This window comes from Gossypium hirsutum, chromosome A06 (assembly GCF_007990345.1).
Source record: "Gossypium hirsutum isolate 1008001.06 chromosome A06, Gossypium_hirsutum_v2.1, whole genome shotgun sequence".
Lineage (NCBI taxonomy): Eukaryota > Viridiplantae > Streptophyta > Magnoliopsida > Malvales > Malvaceae > Gossypium > Gossypium hirsutum.
In genome coordinates, this window is record NC_053429.1 from 3,936,942 (window position 1) to 3,963,529 (window position 26,588).

Genomic DNA, 26,588 nt, shown 5'->3' on the forward strand with positions numbered 1-26,588 from the left:
AAATTTAGGGTGTGGGGGACACACGGTCAAACCACATGCCCGTGTGCCAGATTGTGTGTCACACAAGGTCAAGACACACGCCCGTGTAGAGAAAAATAGGTCATTTTAAGGCCACTTCTCTCACCCATTTCACAAACAACCTGCACACAATACTTTCACATACCAATACATCTCAACCAAGCAACCAATTCAAGTCAAATATCAAGTTTTAAACCAAATATATCATCACATTACTCATTTGCATAAACTTACAATGTAATTCCATTCATTGACTACTATTAGATACCATTAAATACATGCACATAAGCTAACATATATGTCTAAGAGCCATTCTTAACCATACTACAAGTTTACTTCCTCATTAGACACTTAAGTTATCTAATCACTTTAGCAAGTTTTGCACCTTTTTCAATTTAGTCCTTTTTAATTAATTAACTATCAAAACGTTAAAATTCCCTAATAAAACTTTAATACTAACTCATTAACACTCCATAAATATTTCTAAAAATATTTATGGCTCGATTTATGAATTCGTGGTCTCGATACCTCATTTTTTACCCAACTTATCTTATAAATTCTTTTAAATCACAAAATTCATTAATTCAAAAATACTTCTAATGCCATACTTAACTCATAAATGTTAATTTATTAAATTATTTAAACTCACTCATCAGATTTAGTGATCTAGAATCACTATTTCCTACGCCACTAAAAATTAGGCTGTTACACGTTTCATCCCCTCTGGCGTTGTGATGCAAGCATAGGGTTTCTCGGTCACAATGACTAGCTATGAGCTCCTTTCATTCGTTCTATATTGAGAACAAAATAAGAAAGGAAAATATACCGAAGTTAAGAAACAAAAAAAATTGTGAGATTACCTCAATTCCGATTTGCAAAAAAGCCAAACAAAGAAACCTAAACCCCGACCTTCCTTTTTTAAAGAAAGAACCCTGAAACCGTTCGGGTAACTAGAAACGAACCAACAGCCCAGTTGTGAGAATAGAAAAATGATTCAAATCTTAACGGTTGGATGTGCGCGCCCAATGCCTGGATTCGCACGTAGCTTGAAATGGACTTAAGGCCTACCACTTTATAACGTCCCTTAGGCCCACCAAGAGGGGACTTGATTGTTAGGATTTTGGAATTGATAGTCTAAATGATCGATAGGAGCTGGACCTTCGACCTAGAAAAACCTGACCCGAAAGAAGAATGTTCGCCTACAGAACAGTCAACTGATGACCTCGCAAGAATGCAAGATGTTCGTAGAGATAACTCACGTAGAAGAGCTCACATAAGCCTCGTACAAACATGGTAGCAAGAGGGAGCTCGCATAAACCTCGTAGGGTCGAGGTCTCAAGCCATGTCTACGAAGAAAACCCCATCTCTCGTGACTAGCAAGTGTGAGGTTCACTGGGAGAGTCAGTCCCAGGGTCAGAAAAGATCGGGTGCTCCATAGACAAGTGTCCAATATTCCAGAGAATGCCCAAAGAATGTTTGCACCAGAGACAGGGAATGTTAGTGTCCTCAACCCAAAAGCCAAGACAAAATAGTAGACCTTATTATGAGCTATAATAATAGTAGTAGGAATTATGTACAAATACCCCTTGTATTTCCTTTAATACAACATGAGCAAATATTACTCAATAACGACCTATCAAGAAATATGCCAAGCTCTGTAATTTGAATATTAGTGGTTTGATTCTGCCAATTCCGATAGGTGTCTCGTCTTAACCCTTATTATGTATCATAAATAAAGCTATTGGGAAGGCGATGAATACAAACCTCACCCTTCTACATTGCACTTATTTGTCATATATTTTTTAAAGGTTAAGCATTAGTACCCTTGGAGACACGCTTCCATTTCCTCTAATCAACCTATTAGTTATATGATACTTCACTATTTCAATTATTATTAAGATGCCAACTCTAGTAAATGGGTCAAGAGTGGTCATCCAATTGCAAATGAAGATGAAGACATCAAAAATGCATTTGAATAAATTTCGGCACCCAAGCATGTACCTCCTTCAGCTACTGCATCTCAGGCTTCTCAACGTTCTTCTTATTTTAATGTTTCCATCCTCAATGCTTTACTTTCCTTAAGTAACGATTTTTGGGGACTTAGAGATAAATTCATATCTCATAGAGATGAGGTTTGCTCTCAACTGTCGACTTTAGAGATGCAAATAGCATCACTTATTACACATCATCCTTCAACTCCTCTGTTTTCCCCTAATGATGAATATTAGGATAGTTTTGATACATTTATATCATTTTCATGATATTTTCACTTTTTTTTTTTGCTTCCTATGTCTATGGTTTATTGCACCTTATTGCTTAATCGGTATTTAAATATACTTTGATGTTTTATCTTCGCAAATGTTAGTTCATTATTTCTTTATTTTTATATATAATCTTGAAATAACCATCTTTTTCTTCTAAAGCTTTTTTTTATATAATAAAAAAGGGGAGAGAGTAAAGGTAAATTGATTGATCTTGTACTAAATTAAATTAACTTTATGCAATTTATGTGACCATTTTATTCAAAGTAAAAATGAATGCCAAATTTATTCAAATATAAATTCACCAAATGTTTTGTTATATATATATATATATAAAGAGATTGTCAAACTAAGCTTTATTTTATAATATATTTTAATATAATAAGTGAATTAGATTAAGATGCTATAACGACTCGATTCTTATCAATGTCGGAACTCAAACTCAACAAAAGTCATTGAGTTTCTATCAAATTAACTTAGTAGCTAACCAACACGAACATAATTAGTTGTTATAAACTCACGTTCTATCAAAATTTATAATTACTTGCCTTCAAAAGTTTTCAAAACATCGGATTTTTTTATTTCTTTATTTCAATTACATTTTTATTTTTATTAAATTTCAATTATTTATATTTAGATTTAATTCTCGATTCTGTTTTGTACATGTTCGCACCAATTAGAGCATGAAAACTATCTATAATACAATATAAGGAAATACGAATTCAGGTAGATCAATCTTTATGGGATTGATTTAGTTTCTATATTGTAAATTTAATTTTGGATTCAGATCTTACTCCTTATACTAAAAATTTAATTTTGGATCCAAATAGATCAATCTCTATGGGACCAATCCTACTTCTTATATTACATACGATAAATTTAATTTCGATTTTAAAAGTAGGATTTTATCTTTAATGGATTCAACACCCATAAATATTATATAAAAAAATGTTTTATTAAATTTCTTATTTTTTAATTATTTATTAAAAATATTTAAATTTTAAATTTTATTTCAACATTTTAGTTTTTTAAAAGAGTGAACTACCCACTAGCTCACTTTAAAATAATATTTATTTTATTTTAATCACTTTAAAAAAATTTTTTTTAATTTAATCACTCAAGTTTAAATAATTATTTGAAGTGATTGTGCTCTTTTACTTAAGTAATCCATTTGAGTGAAAAAAAAATAATATTAAAAAAGATAGTGCCAAGCAAAAGTATCCACATGTTATTTCAAATGACATGTAGGATTTTTATTTGTTTAAAAGAAAAAATATATTAAATTTAAAATATATGATAATTTTTAAGCGATAGGAGATTTTAACAACAATAAATTCGTCTATTACTTTTATTTTTGGTTTGCAACAAGTATGGAGTAATTAGATGCGAATCAAATTTTTGATTATGTTATCAAGAAAAGGGATAAGTATATATGTGATGGATTTTTAAAGTTCTCAAGTTGTTGAGTAATATTTTTTTCATATTGTATTAAGGGAAACGTAGGAGTATTTATACATGTTCCTACTGCTACTATTATAATTCAAATAAGGCCCACTATTTTGTCTCGGTCTTGGGGTCGATGGCATTCCCTAGGCATCCCTTGGCTTATTGGATGAGTGTTTGCAGAGCACGTGGTCCTTCCTGATCATGGGACTAGCTTCTCTAGTAAGCCTCGTACCAGTTAGTCACCAGCAGGGGTCCCTTGTAGGGCTCACGATCCTTTTTGCGGACATAGCTCGCGACCTCATTCCCGCTAGGCTTATGCGAACTCTCTTCGTGAGCTATCTTTACGAACATCCAGCATCCTAACGGAGTCCCCAATAAACTATTTTTGTAGGCGAACATTTTTCTTTTGGGTCGGCTTTATCCTGGTCGGAGATCCGAATCCTATTGGGTCATTTGGGCTGGCGGTAACCAAATTCTAACAATCCAATCCCCTCTTAGTGGGCCTAAGGGACGTTATAAAGTGGCGGGCCTTAGGTCCATTTCGAATGTAGCTTGCTAGGTATACCGCAGGCCGCGGTACATAATAGTTGCCATGCCATATGTGAATCCAAATATTGGGTGTGCACATCTAACCGTTGAGAGACGAATAGTTTCTTCTTGCTCGTATTTGAGTCGTTGGTTCATTTTTTGGCCATCCGAACAGTTTAAGGAACCTTTTCTTAAAAGGGGATCTCTGGGGGTTTAGGTTTCTTCACTGTTTGGTATTTTCTGTAAAATCGAATCAAGGTAACTTTAACAAATCTTTTCTGCCTGGAAAATCGAATCAAGATAATTTTAACAAATCTTTTCTGCTTCTTAGTTTCCATTTCTATTTTCTTTTTACTCAGATCATGGTGAAGATGAGAGGAGTCCATAACCACATCGTCTCGATCTTTCCAACTCCAGTCATTGTAACCGAGAAGCCTTATGTCTTCACCACCACATCGGAGGAAATGGAGCTGGCTCAAATTGTGCAGGGAATCAAGCTTCCTTACTTTGCCTATGAATTTTCCATTCCTTCACGATCGCACTAAACCCTAAACGTGTGGCAATTGTAACATGTTGGAAGCTAAAGTATAGTTGTATGCAACCTTAAGGTTGTACAACTAATGATAGATGTACCTAAGTTCAGCTTAAATGGGGGTTTGGATGTTAAGTAAAACAAAGAAGCGAGAGCATTGATGCAAGAAAGTATTTAAGAATGCTTGGATATTTTATTAGGGTTATCTACAATATACAAGAGTGGAGTAGGATGGTATCTATTTATAATTGCTACCTCTTATATATCTAACGAATAATATTCACTCAAACGGAAGATCAATATCAATTTAGTCTAAAATATCTACACTAAAGCAATTTAGCTTAAGTAAGGTGGTGAAGAGTTTTCTAAGTGCTAATAGAGTCTTTTTTGGGCATCAAAGGATTTGTCTCTCGTACCTTTTGGATGCCTCCATTGCATGATATTATTTGGACCATGCCCCATGTGGGTTTGGTAGCTACTCTGACCTTATTGCATGAACCTAATTTAACTAGTGCCTGAAATGGGCTTTAAGTTGTGGGACCTTAAATGAAAAATTGGGTTAAGCGTCTAATAGGTGGTGCCTATTTTGTTGGTAAACCGATTATAGGTTTTTTTAGAAAACTGACTCTAAAATGTTAAAAAATTATGAAAATAACTTAAATCACAAATTATTTAGGAAAATGACCTAAAATTTACGGTGTTAATAGATGCCACCACTTCCTAAGGTGGTACCACCCCAAAAAGCCACTTTATTATGTTTGTCAATGATTAGTTGAAAAAAATTATCTTTTTTTGTGCAGTCACTTTCCAAGGTAGTACCCATATGAGTTTTTTCAAATACTATATTTTCACAGGTATTGCATGAACCTAATTTAACTAGTGCCTGAAATGGGCTTTAAGTTGTGGGACCTTAAATGAAAAATTGGGTTAAGCGTCTAATAGGTGGTGCCTATTTTGTTGGTAAACCGATTATAGGTTTTTTTAGAAAACTGACTCTAAAATGTTAAAAAATTATGAAAATAACTTAAATCACAAATTATTTAGGAAAATGACCTAAAATTTACGGTGTTAATAGATGCCACCACTTCCTAAGGTGGTACCACCCCAAAAAGCCACTTTATTATGTTTGTCAATGATTAGTTGAAAAAAATTATCTTTTTTTGTGCAGTCACTTTCCAAGGTAGTACCCATATGAGTTTTTTCAAATACTATATTTTCACAGGTATTCCTAAAGTAAAAAGAAAAAAAAATTTCTAGTCACAAGTTTTTAAGTGGTGGCACTAGTGTAGGAATTTTTTATTAATCTTTAGTGCCACCTCCTTCAATGAGGACCAGTTAGGAATTTTTTAAACATTTTTTGGTGTCACCTCCTTCAATGGAGGCACCAAATTTCAGTAAAAAAAAATTTGTGCCAACTCCAAATATGGTGACACTAGAATTTTTTTTTTGAATTTTTCGGTGCCGCCAATTTATATGGAGTCACCCAATCAGTAAAAAGAAATAAAAAATCCCTGGTGCCTACTTCAAATGTATGAAACATCACATTTTTTTACAATAAAAAAAATAACTACCAAATCAAACATATTTTTATTTAAGTATCCAATTATATGGAAAAACACATTTATTTTTCTCATGATCTAAACAATTTGTCTTCCACTGACCGTATTTCCATATATATAACTAACGGATCAAATATTGCTTAACATAATAACATTTTAACTACTACAACAATAATAATAAATCAATTAAAATTATCACATTATAAAGTTGATTCTAGTTATATCAATATTTTGTTTGGTTCCATCAACTTCTACTTGAATCAGTTCAATTAGGAGTCCCACGGTATTCAATTTTGGTTGCTCTTGGGGGACAACATTCTGCCGGCACTTCCCCCACTTGAGAGCACTTCCCACACTGACACTTCATACTTGAAAACCAAAGATTTTTTTTTTGTTGGTTGGGTGACTTCACATGAATTGGTAGCACCAAAAAATTTAAAAAAAAAAATCTTGGTGCCGCTACATGAGTTGGCACCAAAAACATTAAAAAAAATTCTTAACTAATGCCTTCATTGAAGGAGACGGCACCATAAATTAATAAAAAATATTCCTACACTGGTGTTGCCACTTAAAAACCTGTCACCAAATTTTTTTTCTTTTTATTTCGAGATTACCTGTGAAAATGTGATATTTGAAAAAACTCATACGGGTGCAAATTTTTTTTTTTCAGCTAATCATTGACAGACATAATTGGGTGATGATTGGGTGAGTTTTGGGGTGGTGCTGTCTTGGGAAGTGGCGGCATCCATTAACACGGTAGATTTTGGGTCATTTTCCTAAATTACATGGAACTTGAGTCATTTTTATAATTTTTTAATATTTTAAGGTTGGTTTTCTAAAAAAGCCTCAGTTATCTTATACTGTACATATTTAAGGGTCAAGCTATTTGTCCAAATTAAAAAGTTTATTTGATATTTTGAGAGGGTTTAAATAAAAAATTAGGCTCAAAATGGTTTTAGAACACAAAATGAGTCTCGTTTAAAGTATAAGCCGAGTTTGAACTCTCATATTTATGCCTCGAATTTGAATAGATTTATTTGTCAAGTTTACGCTTTTCTTTTATTTTTATATCATCTGAAAATTTTACATGCATATGATTTGACTTTTATTGATCTAATCTATGAACATCTTTAGAATGCATATTAATTTCCTTCTAGATTTATCACGTTTATTTGATGATATTTGACAATTTCGTCTTTTGATGTGTGGGTGACGCCGATGTTATTTGGGCTTGGGATTAAGGGTTAGTTTGACAATGCTTTTGAAAAGTGCTTTTCAAAAGTGCTGTGAAAAAGTGCTTTTGATAAGTGCTTTTGAAAAGTTTGATTTAAAATTTGAGTGTTTAGCATTGCTGTTAAAAAGTGTTTTGGAGAAATAAAATGTCAATTTTAGATATGTTATTATAAAGTAACAAATATACATTTAAATAATATTTAAATTAGTTAATATTATTATATTTTAGTAAGAATATAAAAAAATTATTATAACTTCTTGTTAATATTTTAATCTATAAAATATAAATTTTAAACATTTTTAAGCAATAAATATTAATTATTTATAAAATTTAATTAGAATATATAAACTATATTTTAAATATTTAAATATAACTATTAAATATTTGTAATTAGTATTTTAAAAAATATTTTTTTATTTTTAATTAATGATTTTAACACATTTATAATTAAGTACTAAGAAAAAAAAGAGAAAGTACTATGTTATTGGAGGGGTGAAAAAGTAATTAAGCATTAAAAGTACTTTTGGGAGAGGAAAAGCTAAAAATTTTAGCTTCTCCTGTTTAGAAGTGCTTTTGAAAAACACTTCTGAAAAGCTAAAAATTTCAGCCAAAAACAGCTTGTTCTACACAGTTTTTCTTCTAGAAGTGCTTTTGGAGCCAGAAGTGCTTTTGAAAAGTAATACAAAACTGGCCCTAAAATTTGTTGGTTTAGTTTGTAAATGGGTTATGATATTTGGGTTTAATATGTATATTATCTATAAATTTATAATGGGTAAATTATAAAAATAGTCGCTAAATTTTGATGATTTGTTTACTACTAAATTATGAAAATTTATATTTTGATCACAAAAGTTATCGACTAGACTAAAGTTAAAACATTCTATTTGGTCCTTTTACAACTTTTTTTTTTACAATAATTCCCAAAAAATTTATAAAAAAGTATTAAAATATAAAAAAATTTGAAATTTTCTAAAAATTATATAATAAACAAAACATGTATTTGCAAATTATAAAAAAATATATTTGTTTCTTGGATACAAACATTTGTACAATCTAATCATAAATCTACTAAAAAAAATCTATTCGTATAGCGTACAAACATTTAACTATTTTGCATAATATCTTGGATATTAAAATTCTCAGAATTTTTTAAAAAAATTATATATTTTTAATTTTTTTTTCAAATTTATTGTTAAAAATGTTGTAAAAATACCAAACTAAATGTTTTTAGCTATAGTTTAGGATCAAATTGGATATTAACCTTTGAATTAATGTGTTATTTCACTTTTCTATTAAGGCTGTAAGAACCATTAATAGATGGGTGACCAAAATGTAACTTTTTATAGTTCGGTGACAAAAAAAATATCAAACTTTAGTGACCACTTTTTGTAATTTATCCTTCCCTATAATATATATAAAAGTCAATTTTTTTAAACCAGACCGGTAGTTAAACTAGTTAGACCATCAGTCATTAGTCCAATCGATTAAATTAAAAAACATTATTAATATAGAAATAGATAATATATAGTATAGACAATCTATTCAACATAGTAAGTAGTTGATATAAAATTCAAAAACACTTAGATAGTCTTCATTAGAAATTACATTTTTTTATTTTTTTAATATAAGAATATTATTAATATAATGTAATAATTTTTTTATTATATTGAAGGTGTTTTTATAATTGGACTTCTACGGTTCAGATCTCCTAATAGTCGACTTCAAATTTTCTAAAATAATAATCGATGTCGCTTGACACAATGGTGGCACCTAAAAATATTTTTTTAAAAAAATTAATGGGTGCTGTCTGACATACCAGAGGCACAAAAAAATTTTTAAAAATATTTACTGATGTCGCTTGACATATTGATGGGGCCCAAATTTTTTTAAAAAATTTTTTGGTGTCGCTTGATAAATTGGTGGCACCCATTAAAAGAAAAAAAATATTTTTCTACGTTAAATATCCGTATTTTTAATAGGTATTTTAGAAAATACATATTGGTACCGCTTGGCACAATAACAATACAAAAAAAAATTATATATTTTTAAAAGCTGATGATTGACTAATAATAAGGGGCGATGTCACGATGTGTCAAACAACACTAACATCACTACAAAAAACAAATTATTTACATACACAAATTTTATTTTAAGTTATTTTATAAATAATTAATTCTTTTTGAGTCGGTTAAGTAAAAAAATCCACATTACAACTCCAAAAGGTGCACCAAACCAAACCAAACCTCCTTTGTGAAATTGCACTTGCAAAAGAGAAGATTCGTGGACTCTACTTCAGCTTGAGAGAATGTGCAATCCCTTCTCATAAATCTTTTTCCAAGGCAACACATTGTTGAAAATGTTATATATTTGTACTTAAAATATTAAAAATGCTATATATTTTAAATTTAAAAAGAGATACTGTTGTATAAAATGCTATTCATTATTAAAAATATTATTTATTGTATTAATAAATTATTATTTAAAATAATAAGGTAATAAAAGTGAAAATATGTATGTATGTATGTTTAATAATTTTCAAAATAAAAATATTAAAACTTATTAAATTTTAAAACTATACATAAATTTTAGTTTAATGTGCAATACTTTACATGAATTTTGATCAATAATTTATAAACTACTAACACGATTATCAAAATAGCACAATTTTGAGTTTACATACTGCATGCACAAAGAATTATATTTATTCAGTATAAAAATAAATTGATCTATTTGTTTCTTTAAATGTACACGATTGAATCAAATTTAAAATTTCATGTATATTTTTAAACTACAATGAAAATTTCATGTGTGTAATTACACCAAATTAAATTTTATATATCAAATTATACATTAAACAAATATTCATATATAATTTTGAGATTTATTTCAAAGTATTAATATTTTTTTAATAAATCCATGAAAGAGAAGACAGAAGAAAGGGAAGGAAGTTGTGTTCATTAATGAAGTAAATCTTATTACACGTATGAACATCTCTAATATTTCTACATTAGCACTAGTGAATAGGGGTGAGTATTCGATCGAATCGAGTTGAATTGAGTCAAAAAATTTTGAGTTAGTCGAGTTGACAAATCCTATTTTAGCAATATAACTCAATTTGAATTTTTTTCTGTCAAAAAATTTCGAATCAAGTTAACGAATCCTATTATTTATACTATATATTGTGTTTACATCGACCGATTATTTAACTAGTAGACAAAGTACAAGATTATTTAACTATATAAATAATATAATAGTTTTACCTTTTAACTTAATAGATAAACATTTATTAAAACGACATAGTTTTATCTTTTAATTTAATGGTTTTGACTTTTAAATTTAGAAAAGATGAATATTTATCGAAACGACGTAATTTTACCTTTTCTTATTCGGATTTTTGGATAATTCGAATTGTGTAATTCATATTCGGGTTAAACCGAAAAAAACTTGATTTTTTATTCGAATTGATCCGAATAACTCAATTAACTCAAACTATTTAATTCAAAATTTAAATTTTTTTATCAAGTTTTTCAAATCAAATCAGATTTTGCTCAACCTAAGGTACTAGTGAAAGATAACATTAAAAATAAAAAATAGTTTTCACACAATTTCTGTCTGGAGAAAGAATATAACAATACATGTTGTTCAACAATGGTGTCTAATAAAATTATACAAAGGGAATGAAGAAGAAAGTGTCTATCTTGAAGACTTACTTAAATTCTTGTAGCTTGTAACCATTGATGATCCTTTTGATTGCTTAGAGTTCCTTAACTTGATTCCAAACAAGAATGATCGAAGCGGAATTCGAGACATCGATGATCTCCGAGGCTTTGATGGTTGAGACGTTGATGATATTAAGGACCCAAGTTCTTTCTCCAAGCTGTTCATTTGCTTCTCAACCTCATGCTTGAGTTGCCACACATGTTCAAACCCCGATTTTAATTCATTAGATACCTTGGTAAGTTCATGTTTCATGTTCGTAACTTCACCTTTGAACTTGGTTGCTTGATATACACTCATCAACTCATCGCCACTAGCTATTTCATTTTGGATTTTGCATATGGAGGTATATCTGCTGTCAATTTCATCTGTCAAAACTCCATTGTTTTCTAACCATAGTGTTAAGCCGGTTCTTATTTCTTGGAACTGACAATAAACGGGTCGGATTTCGGATTGCATATGTTCCATCCTTCCTTCATAATGGTTTCTTTTTCTCAATGTTGATAACTTGGCTTTCAAGTTATTGACTGAAGTTTGATATTTCTTTATTTGATTAAAAGCTGCACTGAATCTCAACCAAAAAACGAGATTTTCTTCGAGTAATTCGTCGATACTTGACCTAATTTTGTTCTCTACGACTGATTGGCTTGTAGGTTTGTTGTTTTCTCCTGCTTTCTCGGATGATTCTTTGGAACTTCCGTGTGTAGTTGATCCGACTTCGACTGTGATTTCTTTTCTAATGGATCCATCTTTCCCCTGCTCTGAAGGTGATGCTTCGGTAGAATTGGTTAACGTAGATTGCTCGCTCGGACTTTCACGGTTTACTTCGTGGTCTTCTATTGAATATACATACTTGTTTTCATCTAAAAACCCGATTTTTCGATGTAAAGATTGAACCTCTCTATCTCTAGAGGCCACTGCGTTCTTTAGTTCCTTTATCTGCATAGCCAATTCGAAGAACCCATCCCGGTTGTTCTTATCGACTTCATTAAGCTTCTTTTTTACCTCCTCATAGTTCTCAAGAACCGAAGAGTACTTGTCGACTACAACCTGTTCTCTGTCATCGAGTCCATCCAAGTACAACTGCCTCCAGTTCGGTTGCTCTTCTTCTTCGTCATCGGTCTCAATTTCGTTGATCTCAGCATCTGCTATACTGCTTGCCATATCCGACAAGTCTTGCTTCTTTGCTTTATCTTCTTTGGTAGAAACCGGACCCTTACTCGAATAAGCATCAAACACATTGCTTGTTTCACAAGCAGCATTGTTTTTCCCTTCAACTGAAACATCCTTATCTTTCAAAGCCTGCTCGATTTGATGATCTTCGGTTTCTCCGTCGACATCAGAATCGGCTTCAGCTTTTACTGATAAATGATCAACATTACAACTCGGTGCAGCCGAATGTGTTTTGAGGCCGTTAATTTCGTGTACAACAGTATCCACAAGATCTTTAACTTTACTTAATTCCCCTTCCAACAAGTTCATCCTGCAGTTTATGATTTTCCGGCCTTCCTTCTCGGCTTCCTTGTCTTCTTCCGGGACCTCATCCGCATCAGATTTTGATCTCTTTTCTAAATCCTTTTCAGACAAAAATGCAGTTTCCCAATTAACTACTCTTTGTACAAGCTCATCAATTTTCACTACAAGTTCAGACATCATACGAGAAGCATTATTTGAGCTTACGTCGAGCTTCTCATCGGTCTCGTTCCGCGATACTTCATGTTTCTGTTTTTCAACAATAAGAACTTCATGAACCTTGTTATCAACATTCTTACTTGGAACATGCTTCTTTTGCTGATTTATTTGTGGAGCACTAAATCTATTCCTCAAAGCTTCAAATCTCAAATGTACATGCTTAATCTTTTCGGAATCCACATTCACATCCTCGATCGGCAACTCGTCTTTATCATCGGTAACGGATCCAAGCCCAAACTCAACCCGTAAATTGCTTACTCTCCTTTGCTTTTCAGCTACTTGATTATCCACTTCACAAAATTTCTTATACCCTTCCACATATGCTCTCTTCAAACACTCTCTTTCAGTTTCCATATCTGAAATCTCCTTCGACAGCTTATCGATTTCATCGAGTGCCTCGTCTTTGTTCAACCCCGAACTCGGAACCGCCGATCCTAAAGCTTTGTTCACTTTTCCTTTATGAAACCAAACTCTCGAACCGGGGGATTCTTGATCTTGTTCATCATCAAGGGAATAAGGGACTTGTTCAGGAAAAACAGTAGCAATGGTTCGATTGGCACGTTGAAGATCTTTTGATAAATGATCATATCTTTCAGCTAATGCTTGGTAAGAACGGTAACATTCTTCAACAATGCTTACAAGTTCTGGTCTTTTCTTGAAATAAATTTCTGCCCTTTTTGCAAATGAATCCCCATCATCATCAATAATTTTCAACATGCTCCTCACTTTCTCCTCCATATCTATCGTTCATTTTCAACAATCTTTTTAGAACAAAAATGGGTCCCAAAAATATAAGTTTTAAACTATATTTTTCGTGTTAGATACATGGGTTAAACTACTTGGAAAATCCCTGTATTATTGGAATTGCATCAAATTAACCCCTTTATTATTAAATGGTTTAATTTAGTCCTTCTATTATTCAAAAGAACAAAAAAAATTCAAATTGTAATAAAATTAACATTTACTATTTAAATCAATAAATATTAATTTTGTTCCAATTTGACATTATTTAATTTTTTTTAATATTAGAGGGGCTAAATGAATCCATTTAATAGTAAAGAGACTAACTTGATCAAATGCCTATAATAAAGGGATCTCTCAAATTCATTCACCAATATATACAATATACAATGCTCATAACCGAAGTTTTAAAAAACAAATATTTAAGATAAAAATAGAAGTGCCCTTCTCAATTTTGAAATTGGTCCCTCTAAAAAAATAAGAACTATGAATTTTGAAAGTGATAAGAACTATGAATTTTAAAAGTGAGCAATTAAGGACAATTAAAGGTAGTGTTAAACTCTTTCGTCAATTGTAATAATTTTGATCGATACAATAATAAATTTAACCCTCAGTATTTATATATTTTATTAATTTAGTCTTCATTCTAAAAACTCCAACAAATTTAACTCAACAAATTGACAAAATATGTAAACTTTAATAACTAAATTTATTATTACTTCAATCAAATTTATTTCGAAAATAACCTTTAAATTGTTCCGATCAATTTCGAAATTAAGAGGAACATAGCGGTGTTTTTACTGATATTTAATCAAACAAAAGAAGGGTATCGACCAAACAATCTGGATTGTTGTGAATCTTGTGATATTTGTGCAAAAAAACCAATAAATTTGTAAAAAAAAAAAGAAAGAAAACAAAAAGGCATTTACCTTGAAGATTTTGTTCAAGCCATTTTGATTGCTTGGTTCTAATGTGGCTAACCCACCACCATGAATATGCATTGCTTGCAGCGTTCTGCAACATCATCATGTGTATTGGTATATGCTTCTCCCTTTGGAAGGAAAAAGAAGAACTAATTCCTTCCAAAAAGGGATTGCCTTGAAGATCATCAAGAATCAAACTTGGCTAAACCTGCATCGGATGGGTAAGAAATGGAAGGGAACATAGCTCGCCTTGTTAATGACTTTCAATCTTTTTCATTTCCTCAATTATAGAAATAGGGATTTATCCATATGGCACTACCTCCACTCTTCTTCATTTGCCTGCTTGGGATTTTCTTTTTATAATCATTTTCCTTTTCCTTTTTTCTCTTTCCATTCAGTTTTCAGTTTTTCTTTTCTTTTTTTTTTTCCATGTGTACATATTTTTCTCAAGAAACAAACACTGTTTTTTTGGAAAGATAGTTCAAACAGAAGTTTTGCGAAAATCTCGTTTTCCATTCTGTTCAACAGATTTGTTATAACGGATGCCTCTTGCCACAACCATTTTTTTTTCTTAATAACAAATTTGGCCACTAACATTTACATGTTTTATCAAAATGACCCTAATTATATTTTTAAACTTTTTTTAACCATTTACTTTATTTTTTTTTCAAATTGTTTTTTTAACAAGTTAACGAGATGATGTAGAATTTCATATGTAAAATATTTTTAATAAGATGTAATTATTACTTAAATAATTACATATGAAAAATAATAAAATAAATAAATAATTCATGAAGTTAAAAAAATAACTCAAAAATAAATATAATTATATAAAAAAATGTTTTAAAATGAATGCACACATTCAGTATTTTTTGTTTAATGACATTTATTTTCTTTAAATTAATAGTTATTTTTTAATTTCATGTATGATTTATTTATTTTATTATTTTCCACGTGTATTTATCTTATTAGGTTACATAAGTAATAAATTACATGTTGTTAAAAATATTGGGTTAGCCTTTTTTGGGATTAAATTATTAACAAATTTATATTTTAATCATTTAACTTCAACGAGTTATAAAATAGTCGCTGAGCTATACAAATATTTTTATTTAAGTCGCTAAACTATTTGAAAGTTCGTATTTATCGTAGAGCTATTAAGTTTTTTTTTTTAAATTTAGATTAGCGAGTTCTAAATAATGATTCAACAATCGATGCGTTGGATAGTACTCATCAACGATTTAAATTTTAGTTTGCAAATTAATGATATTTAAGTTGTTTCATAAAAAAGCAATTAATCATAACAAAGGAGAATGTGAGCTTTCAATGACACAAGCGGTTTCAACGAAAAAGATCATACAACAACGATATTGATAGGCTGATAACTTAAATAAAAACTTTCAAATAATTAAATGATCTTTTTGTAACTTTTTAAAGTCGAGAAATGTGAAATGAAACAGATATCAATTATCTTCGAGCAAAAACAAAAACAGCTTCAGCTATTATGTCCACCATTATAATGTCTTAATCATAGCACAACAAGGGCAGCCATTGATTTGGAGAAAGAAACTAATGTTTATGTACAAAATACTTTATTCACATATTACTTACAGTAAATCATACAGCATAAAATCTGGTTCGGTTTTTAGTAAGTACAAAAAACTATATTTACACTAAAGAATTCAATGCACACACACACACAACTTTCATGCTCCAAGTGAAGTCCCCCAACGAATCACACACACGCATAAATGAACAAACACCGATCTTCAGCTCCCGAAAGAAACAGCAGAAAAGGAAATGTCTGGTCTGATATTCACATCGTGTTTGTCTCTTAGCTACCGTTTTTTGCTGCTCGTTAGTTGATAATAGCTCAGATTTCAGTTTTACAGTATATACAGCACCTTTATACAATATTTATATCGACGATGAAACACGAGACCAAGTTCTTCCAGCAGATGGAGTAATAGAATAAAGATCCATAAGGAATCTTCGATAGTCTGAGATATTAGCTAGTCTGCAGAGATGAAAGCCACTGTTCCACGTAATTTTTGCTTGCTTCACATTGAAGAAACATAAGACACAGACAGAGTTAGCATAATGACATACACACTTGGACAAATTCTATGAAAGCTTACAGCATCACATTGGAGAACATAACACATTATGAACAAAAGATGAACAGCAGCTACCTAATCGTAACTACTCACCATTTCGGCCAAAGTAGGTCCTGAATTCTACATTATATACACACTCAAATATATATAGGTATGCAGGATATTGGAACTTACAAGAGCAACATGCCAATAAAATCAATTATCTTCTGAATGACATTAAAATCGAGATGAGCTAGACCGAACAACAATAAAAGTTCATTAGAGGCTCGTCCAAAATCGAGATGAGCTATCAATGAGTTACAACGTCCAAAACCTCAAGTATTGTTAGTCCTCCCTACTTTCCCTAATGCAATCTTGAACATTCCATCCAATTGTATTGTTAAAAAACCAGTGTAACTACAAATACCACACTAATTTGCTCTATAATCTAAGATACAGGGACTAATTTGCCTATTTTTTACTATAGGAGGCAAAATTCAACCTGACTATAAAAGCTTCCATGGTACATTTACAGTCGACCCCTTGAACAATTCAAGCAATTCAACAGTATATAAGTTTAAAAAAAAAAACTAAACAAGTTCCATATGTGTTCATAGTGCCAAAAATAGTGTTAGCAAATGGAAAATGACCTGCAAAGTGCTATCCTATCCTGCATCTTAACCTTTTTTCCACATATATATATATATAACATACATAACAGTCAAATACTTGGGAAATTAGAAATGGACAATACCAGAAGAATAATAGTTAGGAATGTTGACAATGGCACCCAAAAGGTTGTTCTTTGGATCTTCCAACATATCATCTTGTCTATGACCATAACATGGAACCAACACAGCAAAGCTATTGTCTGATTCATCATCACTGTTGAAACCAGGTCCATGAGGTTCCATCCATCCAATGGAGTAATCTGAACCATCGGATTCGGACCCCGAAACACACCCTCCGTCCGACGGGACAATAACTACATCATATTCCCTATCAATCTTTCTTTCTTCACGGCTATGCCATTTCCTCCTAACTTTTCTAGATGAAGACGCCATATTAGCTCTCTTAACCAATGGAAACTTCAGATTATCCGAATCTAATAAACCGGAATCCGGCGACGAACTTAAAGAAGATCCATTAGCAATTCTAGGTTCTTGATGTTTACCACTCCATAACCACCATGAAAGATGAGTAAAAGCCACAGCCATATGTATATAATCAGCTATAGCTCAATCTAATATGCAAATCCCCAGCAAAATCCAAAACCAACAAATAGGCAATCTGATCACCACTTTCTGCATTTAAAAACAAAACACATACTCAAACAAAACTGCATTGAAATCATAATTCTCTAAAGCAAAAGCAACCCTTTACTTTAAACCTTTAAAAATTAAATTGGATTCCTCTCAAATTTCCATTTTTTTAGCTAGAAAAAAAATAATAAAAAAAGACAGTACAAGGAATTTAGACAAATTTCAAAGGAGAATAAGTGATAACCGGTCCCATAAAAAATCAAACGAAATATCCGAAAAAAGGGAAAAGAAAAAAAACCCTTTTCTGCTAAAAATAGATTTCTCAAATTTGACTACCTATTTTCCTCTCCTTTTTTTTTTTCAAATTTTCATTTACATTTTCTCAATCAGTTCCGAACAGAATTTCAAATAAATCTCAAAATAAGCCATTTAAAGATATACAGAAAAGGAGGAAGACTTTTAAAGCTTTATCAGCAAAAGAGGAAAAGAAAAAAAGAACCCAAACATTGTTCCTTGTGTTTCAAATAAAAAGAGGAAGATTCAATGGAGACTTGAAAGAACAAAAAGAAAAAAAAAATCAATCAAAGTACCTTCAAAAAGCCACCCAACGTAAAAGAAAAATACCACCCAGATTTTCAGATAATCTGCAAAGGAAAATAAAAAAGGGGAAAAAAAGAAAACGGTGATGGAATCCAAATTCTACAAATTTTTTAACCTCACTTCACTTCCAAGAATCAATCTTTTTTTGCTTTAAAAAGAGAAAGATTCCCATAGAGATAAAAAGAAGAGTTCTTTTTGGGTTTATATTAATATCAGCCGATTATATATTTTAACAGCAGGTGAAAATAATAATATTATAATAATAATGTAAAATTATGATTTATTTACTAGGGAGTTTTATTCCATGAGCTCAAGAGTAGGGGGAAACATTTGAATTTAGTGAATTAAGGGTATTTTTTGGAGTTCAGATATAAACTTTTAAGTTTTTTGTAGTTACGGATTACGGGGAGAAGTGGGATTTTTTTGTTAGAAATGAGATTGGGTATAGAGGATTAACGACATTTGACTGAAATCGATTTCCAGGTCAGAAATGTGGGGCGGTAGAAAGGTTGACGTGGCGGGTTTGACCCGAAAGAAACGTGTAAGTGTAGCTCAAGTAACCCATGCCCACTTCCCGGGAAATTCCAACCTCTTTGCGCCGTACTTTCGTGTCTCTAATTTCCCCCATTTTCTCTAATTAAAAAATAATTAAAGGTTAAACATATAAAAAAATTAAATTTAAGATTAAATTAATACGTGTAAATATTATAAGACTAAACTTAATATTAAACCAATAAAAAGGGTCCACGTCAGTTATCGAAAAGATTAATTGTTAAATGACTAAAATAGAATAAAAATATTTTTATAGTTTATTTTTAAAAAAATTAAATTGAAAATTGAAAAAAATTATTAAGTTGATGGATAAAATATTGCTTTGTCCATGATAAGTTGAAGTCTTTGATTCTCCTATACTTATCCTCTTTTAGCAAAAATGAATTATTTGTTTACAATGATTATCACTTATTATTATTTTCTTAAAAAGATATTTGATTAAATTATTATTTCACTAATTTAAGTTGGATTTAGATAAATACAAAATTATTTTGAGTTGATTGGGTCCGAATTTAATTTAAATAATAAAAATATTTTTAAGATTTAAATTTAATTATGAAATTATATAAAACATCAATTAAAATATATTTTATTATTTGGTTAGTTTTAGTCTCTATATTCTATTAATTTTATAATTGCAGTACGAAGACAAATGGAAGCAATTAAATCCTCGGTTAAATGTTGTTATTAGTCATTTACTATATTTTTCAATTTGATCATCCATAGTTCTTATACTTTTAAATTTTAAAATTTCAATATTGACATATACTGCACCCGTTAAATCCATTACCTAGACTTTTTATGAGTAATATATGAAAATAACAAGTAAATTTTTAAAAATATTATAATTTAATAAATTTAACAGATACAGTTTGATCAGATTAAAATTTCAACTTTTGAAAACTAAAATCGTAATTTATGCACATTACAAGGACCAAAAACAAAATTTAACCTATTTTTTAGAAAAAAAAAAAGATAAAGGACAACATCATAAACCAAAATCTTTGGTTGGCTAACATTTCTCCACCAGAACGAAAAATTGTCTAAAAATATTCCCAAAATCTTTCAAAAGAAAATCCCATTTTGTTTGAATCATTGAGACGACAACTCCCCACCAATGGTGCACATGGAAAGATCTATTATGTGATAAAAGCTTATGCACTTTTTAAAATTTTCCAATCACTATTATTTTTTAGTATAAAACTTTGGTATATTTTTAGTGCATGAGTAAATGTTGGCCATATATAATAAGATTGTGAAATGAATGATATGACTTTAGGAAATAAATGTGAAGCCTTAGGGACCCACATTTGTTTACAAGTGGGCCTAATTTTTCGGCTTGATTTGGACAGAGAAATTATTGGACAAAAAAATTTGTAAATTGGATCAACATGAATCAAACTAAGTCATTGAATATAAAAATGATTTTATTTTATTTTTTTATTATGAGAATAGTTATATTGATATTAATTAAATTAAGATCTAATCATTATAACTTTATTAATTTTAATTAATAATTCAAGTAATTTAAATAAAAATAATAAAAAAGAAAATTCATATCACAATATGAATAAGTCTACTCGATATAAGCTTATCATATTTCGACACAATTATTTAGTTAACTTTTGATACCAGTCCTTGTATTTTGTAAAAATTGTATATTTAATCTCCATATTTTAATTTTATCAATTTTAATCCCTATACTATTCAAATTGATCAATTTTGATCCTTATACTTTTCAAATTTTAAAAATTTAGTCCTAACTCAAATAGTAGAAGATAAATTCGTTTAGTTAAATTCAATGACTAGTCCTATACAATATGTACAATTGTAAATTTAATCTATATTCTCCTATTAGATCATTCCAAGTCCATATGCTTTTAGATTTTGAATCCTAGTCTTGATGCAAATGCCAATCTTTAATCCATTAATTAAATTTTTATTGAGTAATATATGAAAATAACTAGTTAAAATAGTATTATACATATAATAATATGTTTGTCGCATTAGATTTTAGAAATAAAAAAATTAAATTTAATAAATTTAACAATTATCGTTTGATAAAAACTACAATTTTAAATTTTAAAAAATATAGAGACTAAAAATGACCAAATTAAAACACAAAAACTAAATATATAACTTTGATAAAGTACAAGTGCTGATAGCCTAATTATTTAGTTTGAGTCACCTACAAGTACAAGCTTTGGTTGGAATTATTGGCTGTTAAATGTCAAAGCGAATCAACAACCCCTTGTAAGACATGTTATTTTGATACTTTTAAGAAACCTTAGGCTAAGGGAAATGAACTTGATGAAAGAAATTTAAAAAGAAAAATTATTTGAAGATAATATCAAAATAATCTAAATTTGGATGGCATAAATTTAATACTTCATCTAATACCAAGAACTCAATAACTTCCACGTATTTTAACACCATGGTCGCTTCAATATGTCCTACAAGTTTCGGCTTATTGCCATTGTATTTTAAACATTTAGATTATCAATTCGGTTTTAATTCAATAAAATATTTTAAAAAATTATAAAACCCAACTCCATCTATTTTTTTCAGCTCCAAATTATTCCCTCAAAATCCAATTCAACCCTTTTGTCCTGATTCCAAATGGTTTGCTCAAAATTTCATTCAATCCTTTTGTCTAGTTCGGTTCTAACAACCATTAGCAACATGTTTAAAGCTCAAAATTTGTTCTCGAACCCATCTCTCCCTATAAAATTTGTATGCTTATTTCAATAAGAAAAAACACTCAAAATCCCATGTGAAACTTAGTAAAGGAATACCTCTAGTAGCCAATGCTATAGTTCGCCTGAGTACAATGCTTTCGAGCAAGTAACTCGTACACTTTCAGATAATTTTCCGGGGTACTTGGAAAAAATACTATAAGGGCTAACCTGAAATTTTGTTTGTTCTTCTTGTTCCTCTTGTATTTTCTATCACAGGTAATGGCTGATCCTTAGTATCAGGCTGAATGACTGTTTTTTGGCCTTTCTTTCTAGGGTCAAGTTTTGCAGCAGTTGGTTTGACCTGTAAGAATTCGAACTTGTCATTAGCAACCAGAGGAAATTTTTGTTACTTAAGCATAGGGTACCATTTCTTCTGCTTTTGTTCATTTCAATCTTAGGGAAGAAGACCCTCAAACAATCTTTAATGTACCTAATATCTAAATGTGGACATGAAAAGGTGTGCGGCAGGAAAGCATACCATTGTGTTCCCAATCTCTCGTAATGGCTGCTTTCTAGATCCGCAGTCTTCATTTGTATCAGGAATGTTTTTAACAGTTTTATTTTGAATCAGGATAGTATCATGAATCGTGCCTTTCAGTTCTTCAACAATATCTTCGGGCATCTTTGGTTGTGGTATGTCGTCCAATTTGAAAGGAACTTTTTTATTATTCGTGCACTTGGCCAATGCGCAGCCACAAGACGCCCCGCAGCTGCTCCCTGCTGATCGACATCTGCATTTGAGGGTCTTACACAAAGACTTTTTGGAACAGGAGCAGCACACTCCTGAAGGTTTCTCGATCATTGAAGTATTTCCCTGAGAACACTCAGATTCAGATGCATCTGTGCCGGATGCATGAATATTACTCCCAATGGAAACAGAAGTCTGGACCAAGTCTGCCTGATTAACAAACATCAAAACTCAACGATTAGATATTATAAAGAGAATCTTAATCCATGTTAGTATCTATGGTTTGAAATTAAAAGCACCATGCTACAGGAAACTGAACTAACTTGTGACCTATCTGCTGGAACGAGTTGTGCCTTTGACATTTTCATTTGGCTAACCATACAACTTAGTTTAGCAACTTCTTCTCTTAGATCTGTTAACTCTGAATCATCTATGGAAGTTTCATTATCGCCTGTCCTGCAGCTTGAACTAGCAGGAAAGAACAGATTTAATAATCATTAGAGCAGTAGTAACAAAAGGACAAAGCAACCTTTGCGGTGAATGAAAAAGCAAGAGCGTGATCCTACCTGGATTTTTCCTCCCTTAGCATCTCCAATTCCAGCTTGAGTTTCTTTATCTCATCAACCATCCTAGAAAACAATGTACACTTAAATCGATTTTATGTATAAACAAATCAAGCCAGCAGTGAACTTCAAGCATGATCCCATAGCTGATTCAAACCAGGACTACAGGGGAATTATTGTTTACAGAACTCACTTTTCAATTCGATGTTCGTATTTTGAACATACTTCATCAAGCTTCAGTTTGGCTTCAAAGTCATTCTCAATACCCTGCATCAGTGCCATTATAGAAACACCATCATTACCATCATCAAACAATTGCCCCTACCCTTCCAACCCCATAGACACAAAATAAATAGTGAGAAAAAGGGGGGAAACACTAAAATCAACTTTAAGATGCAGTATAAAATGGTGGAAAACTACCTCTATCATTCAGTTAAAAAAATAAAAAGAATATGCATGACATCATGATGATCCATTTACTCCCTCAGGGTACATGTACAAATCCCTTTTCAACCAATTGCAACTAAGGTACATGTTCAAAAAGAAAGCATTTCTTCATGGATCTATAACACATACCTGAGTTCCAATGTTGATGCCAATTCTAGCACCTATTTATGGTTTACACAAACGAGAAGTCAATAAATCATAATCAAACTAAATATATATATAGGAGGACTTCTTATTTTCTAACCAGCTATTTTGCCAGATGTAGCCTTTCTAGATTCAGTTAGCTGTTTTAGACGTTTTGCTGCCACAAAAGCTTCTTTTGTTTTCTGCTGCAATACCTAAGATAGAGGCATAAAAGAAAAGGAAAAAAACTTAAGAATATATTTACCAAATACTAGTCAACAGAAAATAAAGTAAGGTAACATAAAAAGAAGACTGATATACATGCTTTTGCCTCTGAATGAGAGTTGAGAGCACATGCTTCTCATACTTGTTCCTCCTTTGCTCTTTCTTAAGCTGTTAAAAGGAAAATGAATAATTAACATATGATGAAGCCTTCCCAGCAAAAAACTGCTATCTCACAGGGCGTCTCCTTGAAATAACTAAGGAAGAACAGCTTATATTTTAACAGATGATGCGAAAAGGATGATTAGGTGAGCAATCATGGGCAGTTCTGAGATAGCGCCATATGCCTAATATTCAGCTTACAGAAGAAAACAAAGTAATTACCAGCATAGACACATTAAGAGTTTTTGTTTTCTTTTTATTGTATGCCTCATGCAGAACATTTTTGTATGGTTGAATTGCTTAAGCATCTCACACGTTAAGAGTGAATACAAAATCTATTGAGCATTCAGAGTAAAAGAGAAAAGCTCAGTAACATATGCCAGTGTATTAAAGATGCTAATCAGTAATCACAATACTTGAACATCACAAGGTCGTTCTTAACTACATATAATGATAAGACAGAAAATATGACCCAGCACAGTCATTTTGAAAAGAAAGAATAAAATGTAAAACCTAAACATATAAGCATTGTATTTCCTAGGATTTACGGTGATAACCAGAGCATCATTTAAGCACGGCTAATATGCAAAAAATACATACCTGAAGAATTTCCTTTTCAAGCGAAGCCTTGCATAACCTGAACTGCATCGATTCAAGCTTCATCTTGCATTGGAGCTGAACCTAAATAAAGGAAACTTCCAGCGATAATAAAAGCAACAAAATGAATGTCATAGTTCTACACAAATGCTCATCTAAATCAAGTACTCACCTTTTGCACCTTTAATCTTTGAATCTCATCCTGGAACTGTTCTGACATTTCATCTGATTTAGGCTTTTTTGCCGAGAGTTGAGACTGTATGCCTAGTTTCCTCAACTCCACAATCTGAGAATGTTGAACATAGCTTAGTATTGAACCTTGATTGTAATTCCCCATTTAACGAAGATGTGAAACAAATACCTTCGGAGAGGTCTCTGAATTTCGAGAATGCCCTTGATCCAGTTTTTGAACACCAACACAGGAGTTTGGTGTAACGTCAAACACTTTGCTCCTTAGCTCCTCAATCGCCCTCTGCCATTCCATAAACACGTTTATTAAAAGTTGAAGGCATAAAACTGAATTTTACATTTAATCATCTGATGCAGTCTTAATAAGATTTTTAGTTGCTTCCTCAATCACCACAAATCGATAATGTAAATGATAAAAGCACAATTCAATAGTATTTCCTCGGAATCACTAGAATCTCAATGCCCTAAATCATTACCCTGAATGTTCTTAGCAACCAAACAGATTCCACTAGATTAATAAAATTTTAAAGAGGACAACAGTTTTGTTCACTCAACTGCGATCAGATCTATTACATTCCTGCATTTCAAAACAACTAAATAGACTCACTTAAAAAAAAACCAGAGATTCACCTTATAAGAAAAGAAATAGAACAAAAATGAAAACCAGAAAATCGAATCACTGAATCACCTTAAGAGTCTCATTTTCTAGCTCCAAATCTCTGATCCTATTAGCCGGATTTCCCTTCTCACCCGATACGATCAAAGGCGAAGTAGAAGAATCGGCGGAGCCGCTCTTTTGCTTAGAACGACGATTTGGCTTCTTCATTTTCTTTTTTCTTTTACCTGAAAAGTGAACTGAAAACCGAAGCAACGATGATTCAGATGAAAATGATCGAAAACAAATATTATTGCAAAATAGTCGATCAATAAATTATTTTCCAAGAAAAATAAGTGGAAAAAATCAGGAATAGGATACCAGAACTGTTCTTTGGTCTGCCTAAACTCAGCCTAGCGTCTAGAGTTGGGAGAAAGGAGCGCAATTCTTTCAAATGGAGAGTTTCTCATTTTAGTTTTCTAGGTGAGATTTTGTTGTTGTATATTAAAATTGAAGGTTATTCGACCAAAAAAAAGATATTGAATGTTAATTTTGAATTTTATCTTTGGTTTAAACAATAAAATAATATTTAAATTTGATATTTAATTTTTTTATCAGAATTAATAAATAAATTATTAATTCATTGTTGATTTTATCCCAACTGTTAATTCCATTATAAAAAAATTCAACCAATCACAATGAAAATATCTATATTTTTTAATATATTACTAAAATTTATAAATACATTTAAAAATAATTTAAAATTATTAAATTTAGACGGTAAGTAAACCAGCTCCTGCTTCACTTACTGACTACCTCTTCGTATATTTTCAAAATAGGCACTCTCAAATAGGTTATTTATATATGTCATTGAAAAAACATAATTTATTTCCTTAAACCCTAAAAATTAAACTATATTAAAGTCGCCTAAATCATGAACTCTAAATTCACTAAACTCTAAATGTTAATATTTCAATTAAGGTTTAAGGTATTTAAGTGGGATAAGTGGAATGGAACCCTAAATGTTGAACCCAATCTATACACCTTCAATCCTATATGTTAATGTTTCAATTTAAAATTTAAAATTATGAGAAAATGAATTA

General features: G+C 30.9%; 3 protein-coding genes across 3 annotated transcripts; all 3 read right to left on the reverse strand.

Annotated features, from left to right (window-relative positions):
- Positions 1-11,191: 11,191 nt before the first annotated feature.
- Positions 11,192-15,153, reverse strand: LOC121230314 (protein NETWORKED 2A). The gene is made up of 2 exons (XM_041114898.1): positions 14,658-15,153; positions 11,192-13,727 (listed from the first exon to the last, which is right to left on the reverse strand). The coding sequence occupies exons 1-2, from the start codon at positions 14,755-14,757 to the stop codon at positions 11,272-11,274; spliced, it is 2,556 nt and encodes an 851-aa protein (XP_040970832.1). The 5' UTR covers positions 14,758-15,153; the 3' UTR covers positions 11,192-11,271.
- Positions 15,154-16,226: 1,073 nt separating this feature from the next.
- Positions 16,227-18,956, reverse strand: LOC121230315 (uncharacterized). Its single transcript, XM_041114899.1, has 3 exons — positions 18,600-18,956; positions 17,502-18,051; positions 16,227-16,709 (listed from the first exon to the last, which is right to left on the reverse strand). Exons 2-3 carry the CDS (start codon positions 17,962-17,964, stop codon positions 16,660-16,662), a joined length of 513 nt encoding a protein of 170 aa, XP_040970833.1. The 5' UTR covers positions 17,965-18,051; positions 18,600-18,956; the 3' UTR covers positions 16,227-16,659.
- Positions 18,957-21,878: 2,922 nt separating this feature from the next.
- On the reverse strand, positions 21,879-26,019 carry LOC107943901 (kinesin-like protein KIN-4C). Its single transcript, XM_016877712.2, has 13 exons — positions 25,867-26,019; positions 25,579-25,745; positions 25,063-25,173; positions 24,874-24,987; positions 24,705-24,785; positions 24,042-24,113; positions 23,842-23,935; positions 23,727-23,758; positions 23,344-23,417; positions 23,154-23,216; positions 22,911-23,055; positions 22,378-22,797; positions 21,879-22,200 (listed from the first exon to the last, which is right to left on the reverse strand). The coding sequence occupies exons 2-13, from the start codon at positions 25,714-25,716 to the stop codon at positions 22,063-22,065; spliced, it is 1,482 nt and encodes a 493-aa protein (XP_016733201.1). The 5' UTR covers positions 25,717-25,745; positions 25,867-26,019; the 3' UTR covers positions 21,879-22,062.
- Positions 26,020-26,588: the final 569 nt, after the last annotated feature.

Coding starts and splice junctions, on each gene's coding strand:
- LOC121230314 (XM_041114898.1), bottom strand. CDS start 14,757: ATGATGATGTTGCAGAACGCTGCAAGCAATGCATATTCATGGTGGTGG. Junction 13,728..14,657: donor GCTTGAACAAAATCTTCAAG/GTAAATGCCTTT, acceptor AATGAACGATAG/ATATGGAGGAGAAAGTGAGG.
- LOC121230315 (XM_041114899.1), bottom strand. CDS start 17,964: ATGGCTGTGGCTTTTACTCATCTTTCATGGTGGTTATGGAGTGGTAAA. Junction 16,710..17,501: donor TCCTAACTATTATTCTTCTG/GTATTGTCCATT, acceptor TTCAATGTGAAG/CAAGCAAAAATTACGTGGAA.
- LOC107943901 (XM_016877712.2), bottom strand. CDS start 25,716: ATGAAGAAGCCAAATCGTCGTTCTAAGCAAAAGAGCGGCTCCGCCGAT. Junction 23,056..23,153: donor CTAAGGGAGGAAAAATCCAG/GTAGGATCACGC, acceptor CTTTCCTGCTAG/TTCAAGCTGCAGGACAGGCG. Junction 22,798..22,910: donor TTCCAGCAGATAGGTCACAA/GTTAGTTCAGTT, acceptor TTTGTTAATCAG/GCAGACTTGGTCCAGACTTC.